General features: G+C 44.5%; 2 protein-coding genes across 3 annotated transcripts; one reads left to right on the plus strand and one right to left on the minus strand.

Annotated features, from left to right (window-relative positions):
- Positions 1 to 2,745: 2,745 nt before the first annotated feature.
- On the minus strand, positions 2,746 to 13,297 carry MRPL46 (mitochondrial ribosomal protein L46). The gene is made up of 4 exons (XM_082648745.1): positions 13,055 to 13,297; positions 11,542 to 11,731; positions 10,609 to 10,782; positions 2,746 to 3,110 (listed from the first exon to the last, which is right to left on the minus strand). The coding sequence occupies exons 1-4, from the start codon at positions 13,280 to 13,282 to the stop codon at positions 2,860 to 2,862; spliced, it is 843 nt and encodes a 280-aa protein (XP_082504871.1). The 5' UTR covers positions 13,283 to 13,297; the 3' UTR covers positions 2,746 to 2,859.
- Positions 13,298 to 13,386: 89 nt separating this feature from the next.
- On the plus strand, positions 13,387 to 23,823 carry MRPS11 (mitochondrial ribosomal protein S11). 2 transcript variants are annotated; one of them, XM_082649587.1, is made up of 6 exons: positions 13,390 to 13,732; positions 13,865 to 13,993; positions 19,024 to 19,122; positions 21,222 to 21,351; positions 22,602 to 22,667; positions 23,433 to 23,823. In XM_082649587.1, the coding sequence occupies exons 1-6, from the start codon at positions 13,668 to 13,670 to the stop codon at positions 23,538 to 23,540; spliced, it is 597 nt and encodes a 198-aa protein (XP_082505713.1). In that variant the 5' UTR covers positions 13,390 to 13,667; the 3' UTR covers positions 23,541 to 23,823. The 2 variants fall into 2 exon arrangements, with proteins under 2 accessions (XP_082505714.1, XP_082505713.1); XM_082649588.1 differs by lacking the exon at positions 22,602 to 22,667 and having other exon boundaries at positions 13,387 to 13,732.
- The last annotated feature ends 727 nt before the right edge of the window (positions 23,824 to 24,550 follow it).

The following is a 24,550-nucleotide window of genomic DNA, read 5'->3' on the forward strand; positions in this document are numbered from 1 at the left end:
ATCACATTACCTGAGAAACAGTTTCATCTTCATCTTACAGATGACAAAAATTAAGAAAGGTTAAGGGCTAGTTTTGTACACAGATCTGGGTTCAAATTACTAGAGAGTAACCCTAAGCAAGTTAACTAACCTCTTTGAGTTTATTTTCCCATCTATAAAATAGGAATAACAATACTTGCCCTGCTGTTTTAAATAGAAATGTACATTGTAGGTACAGGCTCCAGCCCCAGTACCTGGCACTCAGGGGTCATTCCACTGTTGTAAATAGTGACAGTAGGTGTAATTTGCCTAAGGTCATAAAACAAATTCAAACCCAGGTTTTCTGATTTCCAAGTTCAGCACTCACAGGGAAAGAAGCTGATTCACTTGAATATGTCTGTGTATGGCTATGAGGCAGGTCCTGCCCTAGGATTTGGAAGTTCAGTTAGGTGTGGGAGCCAGACCATTGTCCTATCAAGTGCTACGTGTAGAGACATGTTCAAGGTGCAGAGATGGCCCAGCAGGAGGTGACTCTTGAGGATCTGTTATCAGGAAAACAAGTTTATAAAAGTGATATTTTCTCCATAGTCCCCGCAAAGGGGAAAAACAAGTGACTGGAAATCATTGGGGAAGAAAATGACCAGGTGAGGACTAAACTTCTGGAGGAGACTTCTAGTGAGATGGTCTGTTTTTCAGGTTACACACACACATACACACACACACACACACACACAGCAGCAGCAGCAGCATTTCTCTTCTTAGAGCACACAAACACACCTCAAATTGCAACTCCTAACACCCACATCACACACAATATTCCTTCCTCCTCTCACTGTTTTCTTTAAGGACATCCCTTAAAATACAGAGATCATCACCTTTTACTTTGTTCCATGGCAATCTCTCCCCCAAGGACACACTAGAAATAGTTTTTTGGTTATGCTTGGCAGCCAATGGACAATTCAGGTTGGCACTCAGCATATGCGGTCATTTCTACTATAATGCCAAAAAACACTTGCATTCTACAAAATCACACTCCCCAAATAACAGGGCTTCTGGAGAAAGGGGATTGGGGCAGACCACTCAAAACCTCCAGAATTTTGTAGCCAGGGTGCTGACAAAACAGAATCCAGCCCCACATGATGCTAACACAGTTAAACCTCCACTGGCATGTACACTGGTCGCTTACAGCCTGAAATCCTAGGGTTCTTTTCTTCCTGAGATGTAGGGTCTTTGAGATGCAGGTCCTAGCAGAGACTAGTTCCATCAAAATCAAAAATGTGATCCAGGACAGAGCCTTCTTCATCAGTTTTGTAAAACAAAGCAGGATTGCGGGGGTGGGCCGTGGTCTTCCTTTCCACTCAGTTTCCCCAGACAGCCTAACATAGTGGAAAAGCTAGTGGTGAGTCTTGAAGCTACTAAACTAGCCACTACTTGCAATAAAGAAAGTCACTTCTACACAATTTTCAGCTTTTTTCTTAAGGTATTCTATCCTTTCCCTGATCTCTTCAAAATATTAAAGTCTGGGGAAAACCTCACAGGAAGGAACCTAATTCCAGGTTATCCTGACACCATTTCTCTACTTACCAATTTTATATATGCTATTTCCCTTTAAAGAAACAACCCTGCAACAAAACAGACCATCTTATGAATGGCCATTAAGATTCTGGTATCAACTGCACACCAAGCAATTCTGTGACACCAGCTAGATGTCCTACAATTCAACTCAATTTTGATACTATCTACCTGAAGAAAGCATCGGCTCCCACAGGTTAAGTGCTCCATCCTACCAGACTCCTCCTCTCCCCCCTTAGGTGTCAACCACAAGTCCAAGTGGTCACTTGTGCTTCTGACCAACTGGTTATAAATCAGAGGTTCCAAGGACTCCCTCTTGTGTGCAATTAATTTGCTAGAGGCCAGACTGTTTAACCCAGAAGAAGGCCTTCTGAGAGGAAACCAGGAAGTTTGATAGGATCCAGGACTGCAGTCTTGCTACTGGAACCACTATTCTGGGCAGAAATAAGACTGAGACCCTCCCTCCCTTCTCCTCATTTTAGCAAATGCTCACTGAATGCCCTCCATTGTGCCAGGCACCGGGCCCAGCGGTGACCCAAGCAACCTGGTAAGGGGTCAAGAGCCCCGACCCAGAGGCAAGAGATCAGCAGTCTCCTCCTGCACCATCAGTGACCTGCAGTAAGACTCTCAGACAATCACACCTGGCCATGACACCCACCCACCTTTTCTAAAATGGGAGATAACAGGCTGACCCTGCTTATTTCACATGACTGTTTCAAAACATGTAAGAAGTGATTATATTCTGTTTAAATATAAAATGCTTTAAAAAAAAAAGAATGAATGAAAATAGGAAGGGAGAGAAGGAGGGAGGAAGGGAAAGGGAAGGGAAGGAAAGCAAAGCAAAGCAAAGCAAAGCAAACAAGGAAGGAATCATTTCCTAGGCTAGATTGATACATTCTCATATCAAGTAGAAAGGGAGAGAAATACAAAACAGAAAATGGAAACTACATAGCAGTAGGTTTTTTTTTTCAGGGGCCTAGAAGCTTTCACAGAACTCAAGGCTTTTAGAAGGTTGATTCACTTCCTTCCATTCTTTCTTCCTGGGTCCATGAAGCCAGTTGGTTCACTACAAAGTAATACAATCCTACTCAATTATGAGCATGGGAAAAAAAGGGAAAGGCACCCTAAAAGACAGTTCTCTCTTGACAGAAAGAAGCCAGTAGTCCTCAAAGAACAAATCAACAGAGACCCACACAATGATAAACTTGTTTATTTCTCAGAATTTAGTTTGCTGCTTGATATTCCCTACAGAGAAGAGGCAACCCAACGTCCTGAGGCCCGATTGCAGACCTGTCTGGGCATTGTCCATCAGAGGTCCAAGAGAAACCTCCTAACCTGGGCCAGGTATTTTGGTTTCAAATAGTCACCCAGCTCCTCCTTACTGACCCACACATGATGGCCCTTCTTCCCAGCCTCGAAAAAGTCTCCAGTTAGCAGCAGTGCTTTGAAGAAGAATATTTTGGCCCCGAGGCTGCTCTCTGTCCGCATTGCCTGGGGGAACTTGAACTTGTAGTGGCCACAGGGTGCATTTCCCAGGAACTTGGCTTCCATGTTGTTCTCTGAGAAGGGGGGGAACAGAATCGGAAGATGAGGATACACCCACCTGTTTACTATGGCGCCCGAAATCACTGGGGGTCTCTGCGAGAGCCACTTCCAGCCTGAGGTAAAAGCAATCCCTGAGAGTGAGAACTAGGGTCATTCCTGAAGACGCTTGTCTCCTCTCAATCCAAAGGTTCCTAGCCCATAGGCTCCAGATTCACTGAGTCCATTCCTCATGCCAAGCTACTGCTCTCAGACTGAAGTCAGCAATGCAGCCCAAATATCACTACCTGGGAGTCAGAGCACCAAGCTTCTAGACTCAGCCCTGTCACCATCTGTTGATGAAGGACCAAGACACTTGGTATCTGTAAAGCAAAGTTCGTCAGGCTTTTTTTTTTAACATCTTTATTGGAGTATAATTGCTTTACAATGGTGTGTTAGTTTCTGCTTTACAACAAAATGAATCAGTTATATATATACATATGTTCCCATACCTCTTCCCTCTTGCGTCTCCCTCCCTTCCACCCTCCCTATCCCACCCCTCCAGGCGATCATGAAGCACCAAGCTGATCTCCCTGTGCTATGCGGCTGCTTCCCACTAGTTATCTACCTTACGTTTGGTAGTGTATATATGTCCATGCCTCTCTCTTGTCAGGCTTTTAAACGCAATGTCATGTGGAAAGTATAAAAAGGACCCAATTTGACTGCTGCAGGGTGAAAACCAAAGGTAAAAGGCAAAGACAGATGGACAAACAACATCTGCAATCTACAACAATGGGTTAATAACCCCAACCCAGCATTTCAAAGGATGGGAAAATGATGGATTAATTACTAAATGGCATTGGGAGAATGGGCTAGCTAAAAGGAAAAAATAAAGCTGGATCTCAACCTCACTCCTTACATTAAAATTGACACCATATAGGTCAAAGATTTAACAGTAAGTTAAAATTTTCATAAATGGTTTGTTCATTCTGGATTGATGGTTTCATAGAGGTTTAATATTTTCTGAATTTTTCTGTATATAAAAATTTTTCACAAAGAAAAAAGAAACCATAAGAGTACCATAAAAAAAAATGTGGGATATTTTCTGTATCATTTTTGAGAGGGGAATTCCTAACCAAGACACAAAATTCAAAAATCCAAAACAGAAAAAACATTTATCTACATAAAAATTAAAATCTTTCTGCAAGGAAAAATGAAGCATACAAAAGTCACAGACAAAATGACAAACTAGGAAAAATATTTTCAACACATTCAACAAAGGAATATCTTAAGGTATAAGTAGTACTTAGAAATCAATGAGGAAAAAAACAACTCTAAAAGAAAAATGAACCATGCATATGAACAAGAAGTTCACATGAAAATAGTTATCAATGAACTATAAACTCATTAAAAGATGCTCAATCTTATTAATAATTCAAGAAATACAAATTTATTTTCTATTTGATGTGTAAAACACATCATTATTACCGAAGTTCAAAAACTTTGAGCTGCAACATCACTAATAATTAGAGAAATGCAAGTCAAAACTACAATGAGGTATCACCTCACACAGGTTAGAATGCCCATCATGAAAAAATCTACAAACAATAAATGCCGGAGAGGGTGTGGAGAAAAGGGAAGCCTCTTGCACTCCTGGTGGGAATGTAAATTGATACAGCCACTACGGAAAACAGTATGGAGGTTCCTTAAAAAACTAAAAACAGAATTACCATATGACCCAGCAATCCCACTACTGGGCATATATCCAGAGAAAACCACAATTCCAAAAGACACATGCACCCCGATGTTCATTGCAGCACTATTTATAATAGCCAGGTCATGGAAGCAACCTAAATGTCCACTGACAGGCGAATGGATAAAGAAGATGTGGTACATATATACAATGGAATATTACTCAGCCATTAAAAGGAACGAAATTGGGTCATTTGTAGAGACGTGGATGGACCTAGAGACTGTCATACAGAGTGAAATAAGCCAGAAAGAGAAAAACAAATATCATATATTAACACATATATGTGGAATCTAGAAAAATGGTACAGATGAACCAGTTTGCAAGGCAGAGATAGAGACACAGATGTAGAGAACAGACGTATGGACACCGAGGGGAGAAAGGAGGAGTGGGATGTATTGGGAGATTGGGAATGACATATATATACACTAATATGTATAAAATAGACAACTAATGAGAATCTTCTGTGTAGCACAGGGAACTCAACTTCGCTGTACAGCAGAAACTAACACAACATTGTAAAACAACTATACCCCAATAAAAAAAATAAGTAAATTAATTTAATTAAAAAAAAAACTTTGAGCTGTACACTGCTTGTCAAGGATAAGGGAAAACTGGGATCTCTCAAACATACTGTGGGAGTGTAATTAGTACAAGTGCTATATTTGGTGAGAGATACCAATTTTAATTATACAAACCCTTTGATTTAGCAACTCTGCTTCTAGAATTCATCCTCCTGGATATAGTTATTTGCCCATGTGAGCACAGAGGAGTGTACACAGATGTTCACTGCAGCTTTGCTTGTAAAAGCAATACACTGGTTAAACAAACTGCAGTACATACATATACGAAATATTACACTGGCGTTGAAAGTGTAAGATATGTCTTCACCTGCTGATATAGAGATATGCTTAAAAGCTGTGTATAAGAAGAGAAAGGAAGGTATGTAACCATGTATATCCCACTGAGTGGAAAAAAGGAACAGATAAAATATGTATGTGCTTGCAGTTTCTAAAAGGATACACAAAGTGTTCATGGTGATTACCTCTAAGATGGGAAAATTACTTATTACTTCTTATAGTACTACATTTACCAGACACTGTTTGATAGTTTTTCACCATATACAATGAATTGCTTTTCTCAATATTACAAACAATAACAACAGCATCAGCATTAGATGAGGAATTCATGTATGATGTGAAATCACCTACGATACAAAATGTCAGCAGTGGGGATCTGTGGGTGGTGGAATTATACTGGCATGTTTCTTTATACTTTTCTGTATTTTCCACTTAATTCAATGAATACATATTACTTTTCTATAATCTGGGGAAATGGATTAAGTGTAATTAAATCAAAAAGAAAAAAACAGTTCATTACAAACATGAGCAAAGAATCTGAACAGGCGGTTCACAGAAGAAGAAATATAAATAGCCATATGAAACATATGAATATATGAAAAGACGATCAATTAGCAATCAGGAAACTGCTAATCCAAAAGAGATCATTTTTTTACTGATTGGACAGGCAAAAATTTTAAAGAGAGACTATTTCACATGTTGGTGAGGTCTAGACAAACAGGCACTCCTATACCCCACTCCTGAAAATGTCACATGCTGTGTACATTCTGAAGGACACTTGGGTGGCACCTATCAAAAACGTAAATGTGTCCATCCTTGACCATTAATTCCACCTCTAGGAATTCCATCTTGCAGAACTACTCGGGAAGTGCACCAAAGGGGAGGAAAAGAATAGACTTTGACTGTTTTATATTTATAGTTTTATACTGCTTTAGCTTTTCTTTGCCATTTTAATTATTTTATTTACGATTTTAATGAATTTGAAATGAATCAACATATTTTATATGCACCTATAAAATACTAATATATCCTTTCACACTTATTTATGGCAACGGGAATGTTCAAAGAAGGAAAGCGTGGTGCCAAGGGGAGCCCCTTTCCACGTGGTGCACAGCAGGTGGAGCTGAGCACCAGTCGTGAACATGAACGACTGACCGAGGGAAGCTAAGCATCTGAGTCCAATGATCCTGGCAAGAAACCCAGCTGCCAACTCTTGTGTGATGGCTAAGGAAACCGAGAACACAGCAAAATCCCCTCCCATTCCATTCTGTCCTGCTCCCTCTCCTGCAGGCCACACAGGTCACTCTCGGGAAAGGATCAAGGGGGTGCACAGTGGCTGCTGACATTTCATTAGCAGGTACTTACACTGGTGGCAGAGCCAGAAAAGTGGCTGTGCACTTATACAACCAGATCATTTACTTAATAAACATTCAGCAAGTACCTACTATGTGCCAGATACTTTGCTGAGAGTTGAGATGACTGAGAGGGATAGACAGTATCCATATTTTCAAGGGAGTCAGAATTCTGGCTGGGGAAGGACAACGTGTTAATAAACAATTAAACGGCAATGGAATACGTGAAGAGCGTCTTCTCCACTAGGACATAAGCTCCCAGGAAGCATGGGTAGTGTTCTGTTCATCACTGTGACCCCATTGCCTGGAGAGCGTCCAGCAAATGGTAGGCAGAGAGTAAATGTTTGCTGCATAAACTGAGTAAGGAGGGCACACACAAGTGCTATGGGAGCCTAGAGGGAGGAGTAGCTCTCTCTACCCAGAAGGTTCCACCACAGAAGGTAGAATGTACTAAGCAGTCAGACTAGGGAGGAGTAAAGCATTCCAGTCAGGGACCAGCAGGTCCCAAAACAGGGACGTATGAAAAACCACATTATTCATGGGATGCAAAAGGTTTGCTAGGTTAGAACTTGGAATGTACATTAATGAGTGGCAAGATGGAAGACTGATGAGCTCGGGACGAGAGCAAAAAGGATTTGTAGGCCCTGCTTGAAAGTCTGCTTTTATAGGGAATCTTTCGAGAATTTGAGGCAGAGAAGTGACAAGGGATTTGTGTTTTAGAAGGCTCATTCTGGCAGCACTGAAGAGGACAACACAAAAGCAAGGGGGAACTCACTTGGCATCTACCTCAATAGTCCAGTGTAGTGGTTCTCAACCACTGTGATTCCATTCCCCACGTAATGTCTGGCAGTGTCGAGAGACATTTTTGGTTGTCACACTAATGCGAGTGTGGATGGGTTAGTGCTACTGGCATCTAGCAGGTAGAGGCCAGAGATGTTGCTAAACAGCCTACAAGGCACAGAAGCCCCCACAAAGAATTATCCCGCCTCAAATTTCAATAATGCCAAGGCTGAGAAAATCTGGACTAGTGAGAAGTGAAAAGCCTCCCAGAAAAGCTGCAGGAATAAAGAGGGGACTATTTAGAACAAACTAGATAGGACTCAAGAACTTATGGATATTGCAATGAGGTCAAGGATAACTCTGAGGTTTCTAGTTGGGTGAATGGGTAAGTGGTGATGCCAATAAGCAAGCCTGCAAGGACAAAAAGAGAAGCAGGCTGAGAGACTGGCAGGAACATCAATTTTGAATGTAATAAATTTTAAAATCTCTGTAGGGGTGAGGGAGAGCACAGGGACGGCATCTGCCAGCCTCTGTCTCCACAGGATATTTCCACAGGCCCCCAGATGTGTGCTGAATTGGATGCCTGCTCCCCCAGACCGATGCTTTATGTTAAACAAACAAGCTTCTTTCATAGAAAGTCTGGGTGTTTTTCAGTTGGCTGCCTCTGCACTGGGCTCTGGGGTAGAGCCTAAATCACAGGTCTGTCAGGGATAACACAGATTGTCAAATACTGAACAAAATGGGGCAAAAGATGATAACCAACCAAGGTATCTTCCTCAAGATGACACCAGATGGCCAAGAAATGAAAAATCTCATTTTCAAAGAGACCCCAAATTCAAAGTCAATTTTAGAAGGCAGTGGGTTACCTAGAAACAGGTTCTGCAAAACTGGGTACTTCTTCAGGATCTGAACTATAAGCTGAGGAGAAAATCAAGTGTGGACAGACCATATTCTAGATGCGACAGAACTAAAGAAATTCCTTATCCTCTAAGTTCTTAGCACAATGCTGCTTTAAAAAAAAAAAAAAGAGGGGGAGTAACTGTGCAAAGCAAAAGATTCATACTATGCAGAGGCACAAAAAAAAGAATCCTGAAGAATCCATAAATTATAAGAATCAAAAATGTAGGAAAAGAGAAAAACAGGGACTTCCCTGGTGGCATAGTGGTTAAGAATCTGCCTGCCAATGCAGGGGACACAGGTTCGAGGCCTGGTCCGGGAAGTTCCCACATGCCGCAGAGCAACTAAGCCCGTGTGCCACAACTACTGAGCCCGCGTGCCACAACTACTGAGCATGCGCGCCTAGAGCCCGTGCTCCACAACAAGAGAAGCCACCGCAATGAGAAGCCCGCACACCACAACGAAGAGTAGCCCCCACTCACTGCAACTAGAGAAAGCCCACACACAGCAACGAAGACCCAACATAGCCAAAAAATAAATTAATTAATTAATTATTTTAAAAAAGAGAGAAAACCAAACAGCTAATCCTGATCATTTTTATGACAAGAAACCATGAAAAATAAATACAGAAGCTTTCAGTATCGTAAAAACTGAAGCACCTTTTAATGTAAGTATTGATTACCAGAATCCCACTGGAACGAATAGTATCACTGGTGTTGAGTGGAGAGACAGAAATGCCTGAAGGGAAGGCGAGTAGGATCTATTAAGCCAACAGGACCCCTCATAGCTACACCCTATAATGACAAAGTATTTTACAATACTGGGCCCCAAAGAAGATCTGGGCCAATTAAACAAAAAAAAAGTACTAGAATCACCTACTCCTATTGAGAATGCAAAACTGTAGAAACCAGAAGGTGAATGTTTTGCACTCTGTTGGGAAGAGAAGTTTTAGTGATCAGAAGCGGAAACTCTCCATCCTTCAGGTATGACAGCAGTTGTTTATTCATTGAGTACAGAAACTATGAAGAAGCCGCTACTAAACAACATCAGGCCCATTCAAATAGGGAGATGGGAGGAAGACAGCATCTACAGCCAAACTCTTGAGCCTCGTAGAGGAGATGATGGCCAGCCAAGACGATCCACTCAGCCAACCCAGCAGCTTTACCAACCTCCCCGGGCTCAGAACGAGTATGACAAGAGTCTTTGTTTAGAAACAAGCCAGTGACTAGACCTCCTACTTTCCCTTTAGAATAAAATGCAGCCACTGTGGATATTATTATTTGGAGAATGAAAACACAGATTTTAGGGGAAAAAAAAAATCAACCCACACAAAGAATGGGAAAAAATATGGAGCCAGATAAAGCAACTACCTTTTACAAGTGAAAGAATTTTTTCTTCTGTCATCAATAAAACCAATGTGTTATTTAAAAAAAAAGAAAAGGAAATAGTTTAAAAGAAATAAAATAAAAATAAAATTTAAAAATCTCAGTGCCAGGACTTCGCTGGCGGTCCAGTGGGTAAGACTCCCTGCTCCCAACACAGGGGACCTGGGTTTGATGCCTGGCCAGGGAGCTAGGTCCCACATGCGTGCTGCAACTAAGAAGTCTGCATGCCGCAACAACTAAGAAGCCTTCATGCCACAACTAAAGATCCCGCGTGCCACAACTGAGACCCGGCGCAGCCAAAATAAATAGATATTAAAAAAAAAAAATCTCAGTGGCACAAAGACTCTCACTTGATCTAAGATTTTTTTCCTAGCTGAAATTTTATAAATATCAAAGTTTCCATTAACCTTCCAAACTCCTACCCTTAAAGCCAGGCCCACAGTCAGCCTGCAAATCCTCAGGCTGAGTCTGAAGTGTGTCTTGTGGGGTTTAGAAGGAGGCAGAGAACTCACCTGAGAGTGTGGCCAGGGTTCGTTCAGCTGTTCGGCGGAGGGTCTCCCCGGGCTGCCACTCTGCCTGGGGCAGCATCCAAATGTCCTGGTCTCCAAGCTTCTCTCTGACCAACAGAATGAGGTTCCTGTCTAGCTTCCGGTGCAGTGAGGTTCGGTCATTCTTTACATCGGCTTCTGTGAAGAAAAGAGGGGGTCACAGGAGACAAGAGGACTGTGTTCTGCCAGAACCAAGAAGATTAGAGTTTTAGAGTCCTCCTTTAAGGTAGAGCCACAACCTCTGCCCTCAAAGAACTTATAATCAAATTAGAACCCTGACCCGTCTCTCTAACTCTGACCTCTCTCAGGACAGAGTCTCACAATCTTGAGGAAACTAAAATTTAACAAGAAGAAACCAAAAGCTGAACTCCGCCTTTGAAGAGCCAAATACAAAGTATTTTGAGCCTCTGGAAAAGAAGCAATACCCGGACACTACTATTTCATCGGTCTTGACACTGTTACTGACTTAACCAGCCCCTCCTTTCTCTGTTCTTCAGTCTTCATCGTGAAATAAGAATAAAATAACTCAACCCCCTGCTTTGGGAGGGATTTCAGATAAAATACAGGAAACTAGTGGGGAACACTTAATTTACCCCACTCTTAGTCCCAAACTAGGAGTTAAACCCAGATAACATTCCTGAGGCTTAATTGAAACAGATAAGGCTATCCCAATACATTTACATCCCACTCAAAAATAACACAGACCTTGAAAAATTTATATTAGGGTGGATGTGAGGAACAGGGAAAAGAATTTCTTTTTCTCCCACGTGAAAGAAGTTCTATCATTTGAAATTATTTGTTACTTAAAACACAAGCAGGAGTTAAGCAAGAATCCTTTGTTTGGGAACCAGAATACCCCCCTTTTCTACCTCTAACTACCCTGAAAAGACCACAAACCTGTTATTCGAGCTCCAGGTTTGAACTGTAGGAATTTCTGCTCCCACATGTCTTCCAAATCCTGCAACAGCAATATATTCTGCTCATCTTCTTCTTCACCATAAAGGTCACTTTTCTTCTTTGCCAGTTTCTGGGCTTCATCCAAAGCACGAAGCTCATGGTCTGAATACAGGCTTCTCTCTATCTCGATCTGGGAAAATTAAAAGAGCAAAAATCTACCCCAAACTGGGAAGATTAAAAGGACAAAAAAACAAAATAAAACAGAGCTACAGTGCACTTGACAGACTCAGAAGTTTACCACCCAACAGACATACAACCAAAACACCACAGAGAAAACAGGGAAAAAAAGATCAGCTGCACTTTGGGCTTGAGTTATATTTACTAAAACATTAGAATGTGTTTGGAGGTCAAGACTGCCACAAAGAACAGCGGACTAGGACAGGCAATGCCTGCCCACTTACCTCCCTCCAGTCAGGCCAGTCTTTGATTAGAATCTCACTCACCATGAACGTTCCTGCTTCAGGGAGTTTACAGGTGCCATTCCTTCTCCCTAGAATGTTTTCCCTCATGCTCTCCTGGGAGATCCCTACTCATCCTTCAGATCTCAATTTAAATATCACTTTTTTTAAAAAAAAATCACTTTCTTAAGAAAGCTATTCTATGACACCTCCCATTAAAATCAAATTAATGTCCCTGTTAAACACTATTACAGTACCCTGTGTTTTCCTTTACAACACTTACCAAAGACTTCAATTCCATCATCATGTGGTTATTTGGTTATTGACTGATGCCCCCTCCACCAAATTGAAGCGCTCTGAGAACCACAGCTATGTCTGTCTCATTCACCATTGCATCCCTAGCACTTAGCAGTGTCTGTACAAAGTGGGTCTTAAATGATTATCTATAAAGCGATTAATAAAATGTTTGCAGAGTAAATTAATAAGCCAAGTAAAAAGGACAGAAGTGAAGTTTTTATCTCTCAGTAGCCAAGACAAAAACATAATATCCTTTAATCACTATGGGGATTTAAGACCCTCATAGCCACTACACCGCTTTTGCCCATGTCTCTTCATTTGCCCTTCACACAAAAGACTTTATCACAAACATCTTACGGATGTGCCCGTTGCCTTTTTCTTACGCTCATCACAAAACAAAGACTTTCTACTCTCTAAACTGTCAACTACCTATGATAAGTGCTGAATTCGTCTTGTTCACCATCGCATACCCAGTATATTGACTGAAAAAGGAGAGCATCTCCAAAGAGTTGCCGACGATAACAGAAAAGATCAATGAAAACGAAGTACCTTTTATTGAACGCGTACTACGTACCACACCAACCCAGTAAGGTAGGCACCATTTTGCAGGTAAGTACACTGAAGCTCAGAGAAGTGAAGTAAATTGCCCAAAGTCACACAAACTAATCGGTGGCGGAATCGGAATCAAACGCAAGTCAGCGTGCCTCTACTGCTTCCCCAACTGCACCGAGAAGCGACGACCCGCACCTCAATCCCACCTGCTGTAGCAGAGCCTCCATCTCTTCCTGCAATGGGGTCAGCGGCTTCGAGACCAGCGGTGGCCGCTGCAGGCACAACGCGCCCAGCAAGCGCCATGGAGACGCGCTGCTCGAGGGTGCGGCCGCAAGGGCCAAGCTGCGAGAACCCAGACTACGGGTCCAGGGGCCCTCGAACTGCCGCCAGCCCCTCGCCACCCCTAATACCGTCAGCCTCACGGGCCCCGCCATCTGTCAACCTTCCCACAATGTACCGCGGCTACCAGCGAGGTCCTGGGCCAATCCTATATTCCCACAAGGCAGTGCGGGCACAGCATGACGGGAAGAGCTCGGTTCCCCGGAACTAGTAGAACGAACCATTCCAATATGGAGGGGTGGGCGAAGATCTCATGTTAGAAAACTAGGAAAAGGGGGGAGGATTCCCAGTGCCACTCTCAACGATAGTTATTATGGAGCATTTAAGTAGTAATAAAAATCTTTAATGTACGTTATAAAAAGGAATCAGGTGACATTTCCTCTGCACCCCCCCACAAGCGCTTGTGGTGCTGGCTCCGCTCCAGCCCAGCCAAGCTCCGCGGTCGCCGCGGACGGGAGCTGAGTGGGGTTAACTCAAGTCATGCAGGTTGTGAAAAACGCGGAGTTTTGGCTCTTGCGGTTATGGGCTTGGCCACCGACGACCAGGTAAGAATGATTATCCCCTCCGAGCCTACGGCCACCCGCGGGAATTCGCTCCTGCCCGTGTCCCATGAGACACCTGGACTCCAGTTAGGACTCGGTTAGGCCTGGACCTCACCGAGCTTTCCTTCTCCACAGGGTCGCCGTGGCCGGAGTGCCGGCCCCCACCATCCACACTAGCGCCCAGCAGATGCAAGACGCAGCGGCCAAGCCGGAAGTTGAGAAGGCGAAGGCTCCGGCGCCAGCTCCGAGGCGCAGCAGCTTCAGGTGAGGGCCACTTAGGTCCAGCCCTCGGGAGACTGGCACCACCCTCCAGAGTCAGAGAACCAGTGAATTCCCAACTCTTTGTCACTTGCCATCTGCGGGACCTTATGCAGATTAATCTTTGAGCCACAGCTTTTTCGTCTGAAAGTGGAGATAACGCCGGAAGAGGTTGTGAGGATCAAATGAGATGAGCTTTGGCACAAAATGAATGCTCATGAACGTTTGATGAATGAATGAGTGAACGTCGAAGTTGTATAGTAAATATCACTTTTGTTTCTCTCTGGGATCACGTCAGACTAACAACCTTCCCTGGGTCTTGGACACAAAAGCGGGCGGGGATGGGTGGCTACACTAGGGTGTATGTTATTATGCACTTTTTTGAGTTGGTCTATGGTCCAGGGTGGTTTCTGTGCTTAGCCCCAGCGACTTGGTAGCTTGCTTTCCACAGTGCCACTACCTCTTTGTGCTACTTATACTTCACTATATTTAACAAACCTTTTCTAAGAACCTGCTTGGTGCCAGGCACCGTGCTAGGTGCTGGGGATACAAATGCAGAAGATCATTCCTCCCCACAAGTAGTTCACAGTCTACCAGGGAAGACAGACATACAAATGTTTTCACCGTAATCTGACCAGTGGTATATTGGAGGTAAGAGATGGTTGTTTTGAAGTATGAAAGAGTGAGTGTCTGACTCCAGAGGAAATCAGGCAAGAGTGCCAAGAAAATAATGTGAAGCTAAGAACTGAATTGAATGGGAGTTCAGCTGGAAAAGATGAAAAGTCGTTTTAGGCAAACTAACAGTCTGTGTGATGCATGCATTGTGAAAGAATGCAGTGTATTCAGGTGTATGTGTGATGGCAGATGAGGCCAGCAGGGTGAGAAGGAATCCAAATGCTGAGGGTCTTATCTGTAACACTGGGGCTTTTACGCAGTCCCCACTGTAGGCAGTGGGGAGCTGCCAAAGGAATTTAAGCCAAGATTCTTTTATAGTCACTCAGCAATGTCAGGCACTGTTCAAGGTGTTGGGTACGCATCGGTGACCAAACACACAAAAGTCCCTGCCCCCGTAGAAATTAAATTCGAGTGGATAGGGGACAGTATATAGAAAACAAGAAAAACAAATACGACAGATTGTAGGAGTGTGTCCAGTGTTTGAGAGCAGCAGCAAGAAGGCCAACGTGGAGTGATGAGTAAAAACAGGACGTGGGAGCAAGAGGGCAAAGGGTGCAGCAGGCACGCAGGGCTACATCCTGTCGGCCTTGTTGGCCATCGTGAGGACTTCAGCTTATTCTCTGAGTGAAGTGGGAAGTCACTGGAGAATTCTGAACAGAGGATTGACATGATCGTGCTTACATCTTAAAGGGTCCCTTTGGCCACTGTGTTGATATTGAACTGTAGGGAAGCGAGGGTGGAAGATGGGAGAAGTCTCCTAAGCAGCCAAAAAACTACTGAAGTAATCTAGGTAAGAAATGATGCTGGCCTGGACCAGAATAGCAGCTGTGGAGGTAGTATAAATGGTCAGACTGATACATTTAGAAGATGACCAACAGGGTTTGTTAATGTAAGACATAAGAAAAGGAGAGGACTGAAGGAGCACTCTAAAATTTTTGGCCTAAAGAGCTGGAAAGATAGAGTTGTCATTAAGACAGGGGAGACTGCAGGAGCTTGGATTTGGGTGGTTAAGTTTGAGATGCTTCGCTAACATCCAAGTGGAGGTGCAATATTGACTATTAGAAATGGAGTTCAGGGCTTCCCTGGTGGCACAGTGGTTGAGAGTCCGCCTGCCGATGCAGGGGACACAGGTTCGTGCCCCAGTCCGGCAGGATCCCACATGCCGTGGAGCGGCTGGGCCCATGAGCCATGGCCGCTGAGCCTGCGTGTCCGGAGCTTGTCTCCGCAATGGGAGAGGCCACAACAGTGAGAGGCCAACGTACCGCAAAAAGAAAAAAGAATGAAAGAAATGGAGTTCAGGGGACAGATCTGGGCTAGAGGTATACATTTGGAAGACTCATCATATAGATGATTTTGGGGTGTTTTTTTTTTGCCATGAGGCTTATGGGATTTTAGTTCCCCGACCAGGGATCAAACCCAGGGCCCCCTGGCAGTGAGAGCACCAAGTCCTAACCACTGGACCACCAGGGAAGTCCCTAGATGATATTTAAAACCATAAGATACAAGATCAAGAGAGAAAGGATAAACAAAGAGAAGAAGAGGTCCAAGGACAGCACCCTGGAGCCTCTGGCATTTAGAGATTTGGGAGATGAGGAAAAATCAGCAAAAGAAAAAGAAGAAATCTCCAGAGAAGTACTAAGAAAACCTGGAGGGTTTTGTGGTTTTTTTTTTAATGTGGTTGAAGGGCAGAGAGATTAGCTATATCAAATGCTACTGATATGATAGGTCCATAGACTGACGACAGAATTGCTCATTGGACTTAACATTGTGAGTTGGTCGGTGACCTTGACTAGAGCATTTTCGGTGGAGGTATGAGGGGCTAAGGTCTCAGTGGCGTGGGTTCAAGGAGAATAGAAGACAGGAAGAAACAGCAGGTATGGTCATTTCTTTGAGCGGGAATATAGAAATGGGCAGGTGCTAAAGGAGGCTTTAGGATCAAGAGGTTTTTGTTTGTTTTTAGGTTGGGGAAATGACCACATGTTTTGCTGATGGGAATGATGCAGTAGAGAGGGGAAAGAATGAGGATGCCGGACTGCTGTCCTTGAGGGGCTAACACACAAGTGGAGCATCATAAGAGGAGAGAAGGCAGAGATTGTGGGCACAGATGTTTGGTAGTGGGAGCTGGAAGAACTTCTGATTGCTTCTATTTCTCTGTGAAGGTCATCAGCGGGCAGTGAGGAAGCAGGAAGGAGTTGGAGGTCTGAGGGGACAAAAGAAGGTACAAAATAGTCATCCAGGACAGTGAAAGGGTAATTGAACTGTGGATGCGCTGTATGATTGCCAGCAATGAGGGCCCACTGGATGTTAGAAGTCATTAAAGTAAAGCAGCGGTTCTCAGCCTGGGGCGGCTGTGCCTCCAAGGGGACTTTTAGCGATGTTTGAAGACATTTTTGGTTGTCACAACTTGAGGAACAATGTCTAGTTGGGTAGAGGCCAGGGATGTTGCTAAATACCCCACAGTGTGCAGGACAGCCCCCCTTCAGAAAATTCTCTTGCCCAAAATGTCAGTAGTACTGAGGTCAAGAAACTGTGTTAGAGAGAGAGAGAGACAGTAGGTACTACTGCACTACTGTGTATTTTTCTCTACCCAACTGTGCAGGCTATTTTCAATCCTCGTCAGCCATTTGCAAGAGATGCCGTGTGTGCAGGCCTGGTTTGAGGATGGGTATGAAGAGGCAGCAGAACAGCGGCAGAAAGCTTTGTCTTTCCTGTTTCTGGGCAGCCTTGGGGTGAACCACTTGTTCGTTTGTACATTGGACCTGGGAGGCTTAAAAGCTTGATCTTGTCTGTGCCTTCAGTTAAATGGTTCAAGCTCCAAATCCTTCCTAGTTCAAAAATCTTGCCCTATATAAAAGGCATTATGCTGGTATGTTCAGACTTTAGAAGGCTTAAGTTTTTGACCCACAAGTCAATAGGGGAAATTATCAATGGGGAAATGATAATGTTTTAAATATTAATGTCATCTCAGAGCCTCGTCCACATTCCACCTCAGTGTAGGCTGATAAGCTGGCAACCTGCTGAGATGCTAAATCATCTCTAAGATCAGGCCAAGCAGGAAAGAATACACTTGTAACTCTTGAATACCACTGTGTTACTGTTTTGTTTTTTTTAAATATCTCTAGGGAAGCCAGTCAGGAGGATAATGCTCAGCTAACAGTGCATTCTCTAAATCAGAACCCGTTGTAGTTCAGGTGGCTGAGGGGATACAAACACTGATCTGATCTGTACGTGTAAGCAGGGTGCAGCAGCAGGTTTGCTCGAGTCTAGAATTAAAAAAAGCGCAGGTGGTGAGCAGAGCTCTGGACCAAGGTAGAGCCCCTTGACCCAAGGCCTGGCTTCCCTTGTTAACCCTGTTCCCCTATTTGTACTCAGTTTCTCCACGTGAAAATGAAGTCCTGACCGAGAGACAGCCAGAGGACAGATCGGACTGAGATAGAGAGGAGTCTTGAACTCAACATGATGTCTAGGCCAGTGTGCTAAACCCTGAGTTCACATTCTGACTCACTTGGGCTACTTCAGAAATGGATTCTCAGGCCCCATCCAGAAGTCTGGGGTGGAATGTAAGCATCAGAATCACGTGATCCTGCTGTTCAGCCAGCATGACAACCGCTGGTCTAGGATAGGGGTTGGCAAGTGGGCCCCTACCTAGATCTGGCCAGTTTCCTGTTTCTTATTGGACAGTAGTCACACCTATTAACTTACTGTTGTCTGTAGCTGTTTTTGCACCACAGTGGCAAAGTTGAATAGTTGCAACAGAAACTTTACGGCCAGCAAAACCTAAAATATTTACTATCTGGCCCTTTACAGAAAAAGTTTGCTGACCTCTATTCCAGGGATTTTTTTTTAATAATAATGATTTTTATAAGTATTATTAAGATAATTTTGTCTTTTTTTATTAAGATAATTTTGTCTTAGCAATATGATATGAAAAATCATATTGTTTGTACAAACAATAATATAGTCAAGATATCTGTGGTTGATAAAACAAGAAATAGAGATTCGACTTTACTTTTTTTAATGCAGAAAGAGTAGCTTATAGAGGATTGGAGAGTGATGTGATTACACTAGAAGGAACAGGGGAGGATGGGGAGCATGGATTAAATTCTCTTTCCTCCCAGCAGAAAGTCACTAGCTGTGTTTAGAGTCAGCAACTCAGGAAATGGCTGCTGAAGCACCGTGTTCACAGATGTGGCAGCAGCGCCAGAAGGGTTGGGGGCAGTGACGTCAGGAGCAGGTTGAGGCAGAGAGCTGCTGTTTCTTATTATGAGTTTGTACTGTTGGCTTTTTTTAAACCTTGTAATTTTTTTTTAATTAAAAAAAAATCAAGACAACTTTACCTAAAATTTTTCTTCTAATTGCAGCATTTACCCTCCAATTCCAGGACAAGAGAGTTCTCTGAGGTGGGCAGGAAAGAAATTTGAGGAGATCCCAATCGCACACATCAAAGCATCGTACAACAAGTAAGCAGGGAAGGGAGCACCTGGTAGGGCTAGAGTGGGCTTCTTTCCCCTTCAGAGGGAGCGGACAAGTCAGGCTGCCACGTTCTGCACGCAGATGCTGATGCAGAGGTTCCCCCAGGCTCCCTCCTGGTTTGGGGAGACCACCTCTCTCTTTATATAGTTTATTCAGATTTCATGAAAATGTGAACTAGGTTAGGCATATCCCATTCATAAGATTTCATTGCTGTCCTTGGGAATTGTATTTCCTGGTTCTGCTCAAGAGTTGGAGAAGAGTATATTTTAGGGCCAGAAAGTCCCTCTGTGAAAGTATTTGTTAAGTGTTAGTACTGGGGATGGGTGATTAATAAATGAGAGAAATTATTTCAGAATATATGATTTCCTAACTAAGCAAAATGGAAACCACCAAATAAGGGTCGCTTTAAAGTACTCGCTTTGGGCCACCGTGCACCGACCTCTGCCTTTGTAGGGCTGCACAAGGTTGGAAGACCAGCGTTCTGTGTGGCTTTCAGACAGTGCTGGGTAAGTTCCCAACTGTGTGTTGGCAACAGAAACCTTGCTGACATCAGTAACATCTTTGCACACCAGCCCCCACTTGGAGATGGGATTGGTATTTGGTCAGCAGTCACCTATGAAGCAATTTAGAGAACAATACAAGAGACTGTTGGTAGTCAGGGCTAGAGGGTGAGCACAGGCGAGGTGCCATAGGATGCATTTCAGCTTTCATCTGGTAAGCTCAGAATGAGAGCCCCTGGATTTTCCTCTCTTCTCAGGTTGCTAAGGACATAGGTAAGCTCTCTTTGTTCGTTTGCTTTTTTAAGGGTCTGTGGCCCACTCTGTAGATTTCTATTGAGGTTGTCTCAGGGACAAGCCATTCTCTTGTCTATTTCTACTCTGTTCAGTGTAGAAAACCCAAGAAGCCGTGGTAGGGAAATGGCAGCCGTAGCCAGGCCAACAGCTGGTGGCCTGAGCCCAGGGCCAGCTCCAGCAGGTCTCCCCATAACCACTCTCTACTTGCCTCTGTGGTGAGTTCTCAGGGAGCTCTTCAGACCAGGAAACTGGGCAGTGATCAAGAGGGAAATGGAAAGCATATCTAAGGATTTCTTGAAGTTATTCTTAATTTTAATTTAACTTGTTAAAGAGTCCTTATCTTTTAGAGATATATACTGAAATATTTACAGATGAAATGATGGGTCTAAGATTTGCTTCAAAATAATCCATTAGTTAGGGGATAGAGGGGTGTAGAAACAGGGTTTATAGGTGAAACCAAATTGGATATGAGTTAGTAATTGTTGAAGCTGAATGGTGAATCCATGGGAGTTCAGACATTATTCTATCCACTTTTGTGTATATTTGAAACTTTACCAATGAAAAGTCATTAAAAATTACCTGATGTGAAAATCTAATTTCTTAGGAAAAAAAAAAGAAGCCAGAAAGGACCCTGAATCTAATTAAACACTGGCTACAGGGAAGATACTAGGAGGAAAATATGCCACCTTTCCTCTAGATGACACTTAGCACCCTCAGATTATGGAGCTTCTGTTAGTCAACTCAGGCCACTATAACAAAATACCACAAACTGGGTGGCTTAAACGGCATTTATTTCTCACAGTTCTGAGGCTGGAAGTCAGAGATCAGTGTGCCAGCAGGATCGGGTTCTAGTGACAGCTCTTCCAAGTTGCAGATGGCTGGCTTCTTGTTGTGTCCTCACATGCTGGAAGAGGCAAGGGAGCTCTCTGGGGTCCCTTTTATAAGGCACTAATCCAGTTTATAAGGGCTTCACCCTCATGACCTAATCATCTCCCAATGGCCCCACCCCCCAATACCTTCACATTAGGGGTTAGAATTTCAACATGAATTTAGGGGGCAGAGCCTAAACCTTCCATGCATAACGGCTCTCTTTAGATTATATGACTTGTCAGTTTTTAATGAGGTTTAGGGGTTGATTCTGACCTTTCCTGGCACCTCCTACAGGATAAGCTCAGACTGAAAGCAGCTAACGGTCTTTTTCTTTCACACTCGGGCTTGTCTGGGCATGGGTTAGCGCTCTCTTACTCCCTTGAAGAGCCATTATATTCTGTACACCTCCCCTCCTTTCCCAGCACACAGATCCAGGTAGTCTCTGCTGCTCACCAGCCCCTTGCCCGCGCTTCCTGTGGCACGGAGGGGTTTCAGAATGCCAAGAAGGGCACAGGCATTGCAGCGCAAACAGCGGGCATAGCTGCCGCGGCGGTAAGTGTGTGTTCTTTCCGGCTCCCTCTGTGCTGGGCTCCACTTTTTGCATGGCTGATCACTGGCAGGAAAATTGTCCTTGAGGTGGCTCTTCAGAAGCAAGAGTATTGGCCAACTCTTGTTGGCTACCCTAACATGGGGGGTGGTTTGAAGAGGTGTGTGAAAACGCTTCTCTTTTCTCTTCCTCTCAACTTCAGTAGAAGTGAAACACTCGGTTCATTCTAGAAGAGGCAGGAGCCAGGTGCTGAAGGCTCACCAAAGCCTCCTGGGTTTAAAGACCAGTGCAGTGGGTGGGGTGTGGTTGTGGTAATGGTCCATCTGGAGAAGGTGTGGCATGTGAGGACTCTCCTGCAGTATCAGAGGGAGCGTGAACTGTTGCAGACCTTTCTAGAAGCAAGGTGGCAGTGAACTGCAGTTGGTGTATTTATTCAGTATCTACTATACGCCAGACACTTTACATTCATTATCTTGAATCCTCAGAATACCCTTGGTATTACCCATGTTTTTAAGAGTCATTTGGGATTCAGAGTGTGTGGCTTGCTCAGAGCCATGCAGCCAGTCCAGTTCTCTGAACTGACCCTGCCAGGTCTGGGACCAGAGCCTGGGCACTGTCTGCTACAACACAGGGCTCACTGCCAAACCGGGAGTATCTCTGGAAGGAAAACCTTGACCTTCAGACAAAGCTCGATGCCCCAAAATACTGATTGCTATGTATCAGTGATCATCAAAACACACTAAATGGCCACCAGTGGGCAGGTTTATACACTTAAAATAAATATGTCAGTGTTAACGGTGGCTTCTGCATGGTGGATTGAGTGACCTGTGTGTTTTCCAGATTTTCTGCAGTAAACTGCCTTTATAAACAAGAAAGAAAATTTTAACTGTAACTAAAGATTAAAATGATAAGATAACACTTTCTAAGAGGGTACTGAGGCTTAGCCTTGGAGTCCAGGGCACCTTATGTTCTGAAATTCTGCCTTTATCCACCTGGGAAAAATCTGAGCAATATTTAGAAGTCTCCACTAGGTGGCAGTGCTGTCCTGGGCGGAAAGAGATCCCAGCTGACTGCTGGTGTCTGTCCTGCACCTCGGCCATCTGCTCTTTGCTTCCTTCCCTGTCTTCTGCCTGTTTACATGTGTGGGTGCTTGTTCCATGGAGCTCATAACCCTGTTGCTCCAGGTGGCAGTAGCAAGGGGTTTGGATGTCGCACTTCTCTCTCAGAGCACTAACCACTTGCTGCTCCTCTCCAGAAAGCTACGGGGAAGGGTGTGACCCACGTCCGAGTTGTGGTTAAAGGCCTGGGGCCAGGGCGCTTGGTAAGTGACCTCGCTTCTTCGCAGCCCAGCATGTGTGCTTGCTTCTTCAGTTAGTGAGAGAAACGGGAGTGAGAGCAGAGGAGGGAGAGTGGACCCTGTAGTGGATTCTCCTAACGGCTTGAAGTTTCTTTCCATTGCCTCTAATCTCCTAAGCTTCTCAAAGCAAGCCCTGATCACTTAGTTTCAATTCATCAGACACTTACAGAGTGCCTGCTGTGTGCCAGGCACTGGGAACAGAAAGGTGGCCCCTGGGGGACTGTCACAAATGGGTCCCTCAGTACAGACTAGTGAGTGCAGTGGTAAAGCTTGTGCCCAGGGTGCTGGGAGCCTGTTGGGTGTGATCAGGAAAGTGTCCCCAAAGAGGTGACATCTCTACTGATTTTTTGAGAATGACGAGGGACTAACCAGGTATGCGTATGGGATTGGGGGAGGGGGGATCATTCCAGGCAGAGGAAACTACAAAAGCATAATGCTTAAGATGCGTTGAGATTTACAACAGTCTTTGTTCTTAGACTGTAAAGCGCAAGGTGGGATGTGGCAGGTGGGATTGGAGATGTGGGCGACGTTGAGGGCTTGGTGAAGGGGTTGGTAGGGAGAGCTCTGTGAGAGCATCAGGTTGGGACTGTAGATATCAGAGCCAGTGAGCTTTCTCATCCCTACGCTGCGCCCCCCTCACCCCCTACCGGTTCCTCTCCGAGCCCTGTATGGACACACTGGGGCATCGTTTCTGGGACTGTGCCATCCTGCTATTCCTTCTCTTTCCAGTCTGCCATCAAGGGACTGACCATGGGGGGCCTGGAAGTGATCTCAATCACAGACAACACCCCCATCCCGCACAACGGCTGCCGCCCCAGGAAGGCTCGGAGGCTGTGAGGGGCAGGAAACCTGCACCTGAACCTGACCTCAAGTCCCACCTCCAGCTGGACGTCATGGAAAGTACACTGTCAGAGCTCTCTCCAGGGAGGGCTTGTTAGAGACCCTTCAGACAGTAAGGGAGAGCTCTGCCTCTTTATGGGATGGCCTTTGCTTGTTTCTTCGACTGGAGACCAGTATGCCCAGAAGTGCCTCTCCTGGACAGGAAGGGAGCTACAGGAGCAGCTGTGGCCCAGACGCCAACCAGTAAATGCTGCAGCTGCTCTGAAAAAATAAAAATATCTCCACCGTCTGTAGTAATTTGTGGGTTTTTTGCTTCCAGCATTGCAAACAGTAACCCCCCACTTCCTCCTGAAAACGAGATTGTGAATTGAGGTGAGACCCTCAATGGAAGGATTAAGATGTAAATGTGGGCCGCTAAGTACCAGGCACCTTCCTCTTTGGTTTCACATGTTTCCTTTTTAGCCCCTTAACTAAGGGTTCCAGAGCTCATTAGCAACTTTTCTTACTAACTTGTAATTTGACCCCAAATTGAGAGCTTTGTGCCTCCTACCTCTGGAGTATTCTGATAGCAGGTTTCACTGTTAGCAGGCGTGTCTAAAGTTAGTTAGCCCTAACAGTACGGGAGAGTGGTCCTGGAACCATCAGAGATTCCCCACAGTCAAGGCTGCGATACACACTCCGTGGGCGTCAGCAACCCCAACACCCCAGACTGCATGACCCTAAAGGAGGGAGGGTAGAGTGGTATAAAACAGGGTTCTCTAGAAATTAGGGGAGGTGGAGGGATGGGCGAGAGCAGAGCCCAAATTGAGACGTACAGGAAAGCGAGTCCAGGTGGTGCTGACACAGCAGGCTCCCAGGCCGCACTGACTGCTCAGTCGGGACTCTGGGGTCCCTGGATGCCACACAGAAGCCAAAGGTGGGGCCTCTGGGGACCCAGCAGGAGAGACCCCCCTCTTCCTTGGACAGAGGACCAAGGGTGAGAGCATTACCAGGAGATGAAAAGGTGC

The sequence above is a fragment of the Grampus griseus genome (assembly GCF_964374135.1).
Source record: "Grampus griseus genome assembly, chromosome: 2".
Lineage (NCBI taxonomy): Eukaryota > Metazoa > Chordata > Mammalia > Artiodactyla > Delphinidae > Grampus > Grampus griseus.

What these genes read in the sequence shown, in the direction of transcription:
- MRPS11 (XM_082649587.1), top strand. Translation starts at nt 13,668, where the DNA reads ATGCAGGTTGTGAAAAACGCGGAGTTTTGGCTCTTGCGGTTATGGGCT. An exon ending in CCGAGGCGCAGCAGCTTCAG is followed by an intron (nt 13,994 to 19,023) that starts GTGAGGGCCACT and finishes TTCTAATTGCAG; the next exon opens with CATTTACCCTCCAATTCCAG. An exon ending in GCCTGGGGCCAGGGCGCTTG is followed by an intron (nt 22,668 to 23,432) that starts GTAAGTGACCTC and finishes TTCTCTTTCCAG; the next exon opens with TCTGCCATCAAGGGACTGAC.
- MRPL46 (XM_082648745.1), bottom strand. Translation starts at nt 13,282, where the DNA reads ATGGCGGGGCCCGTGAGGCTGACGGTATTAGGGGTGGCGAGGGGCTGG. An exon ending in ACCTGGAGCTCGAATAACAG is followed by an intron (nt 10,783 to 11,541) that starts GTTTGTGGTCTT and finishes TTTTCTTCACAG; the next exon opens with AAGCCGATGTAAAGAATGAC. An exon ending in AACCCTGGCCACACTCTCAG is followed by an intron (nt 3,111 to 10,608) that starts GTGAGTTCTCTG and finishes CCCCCTTCTCAG; the next exon opens with AGAACAACATGGAAGCCAAG.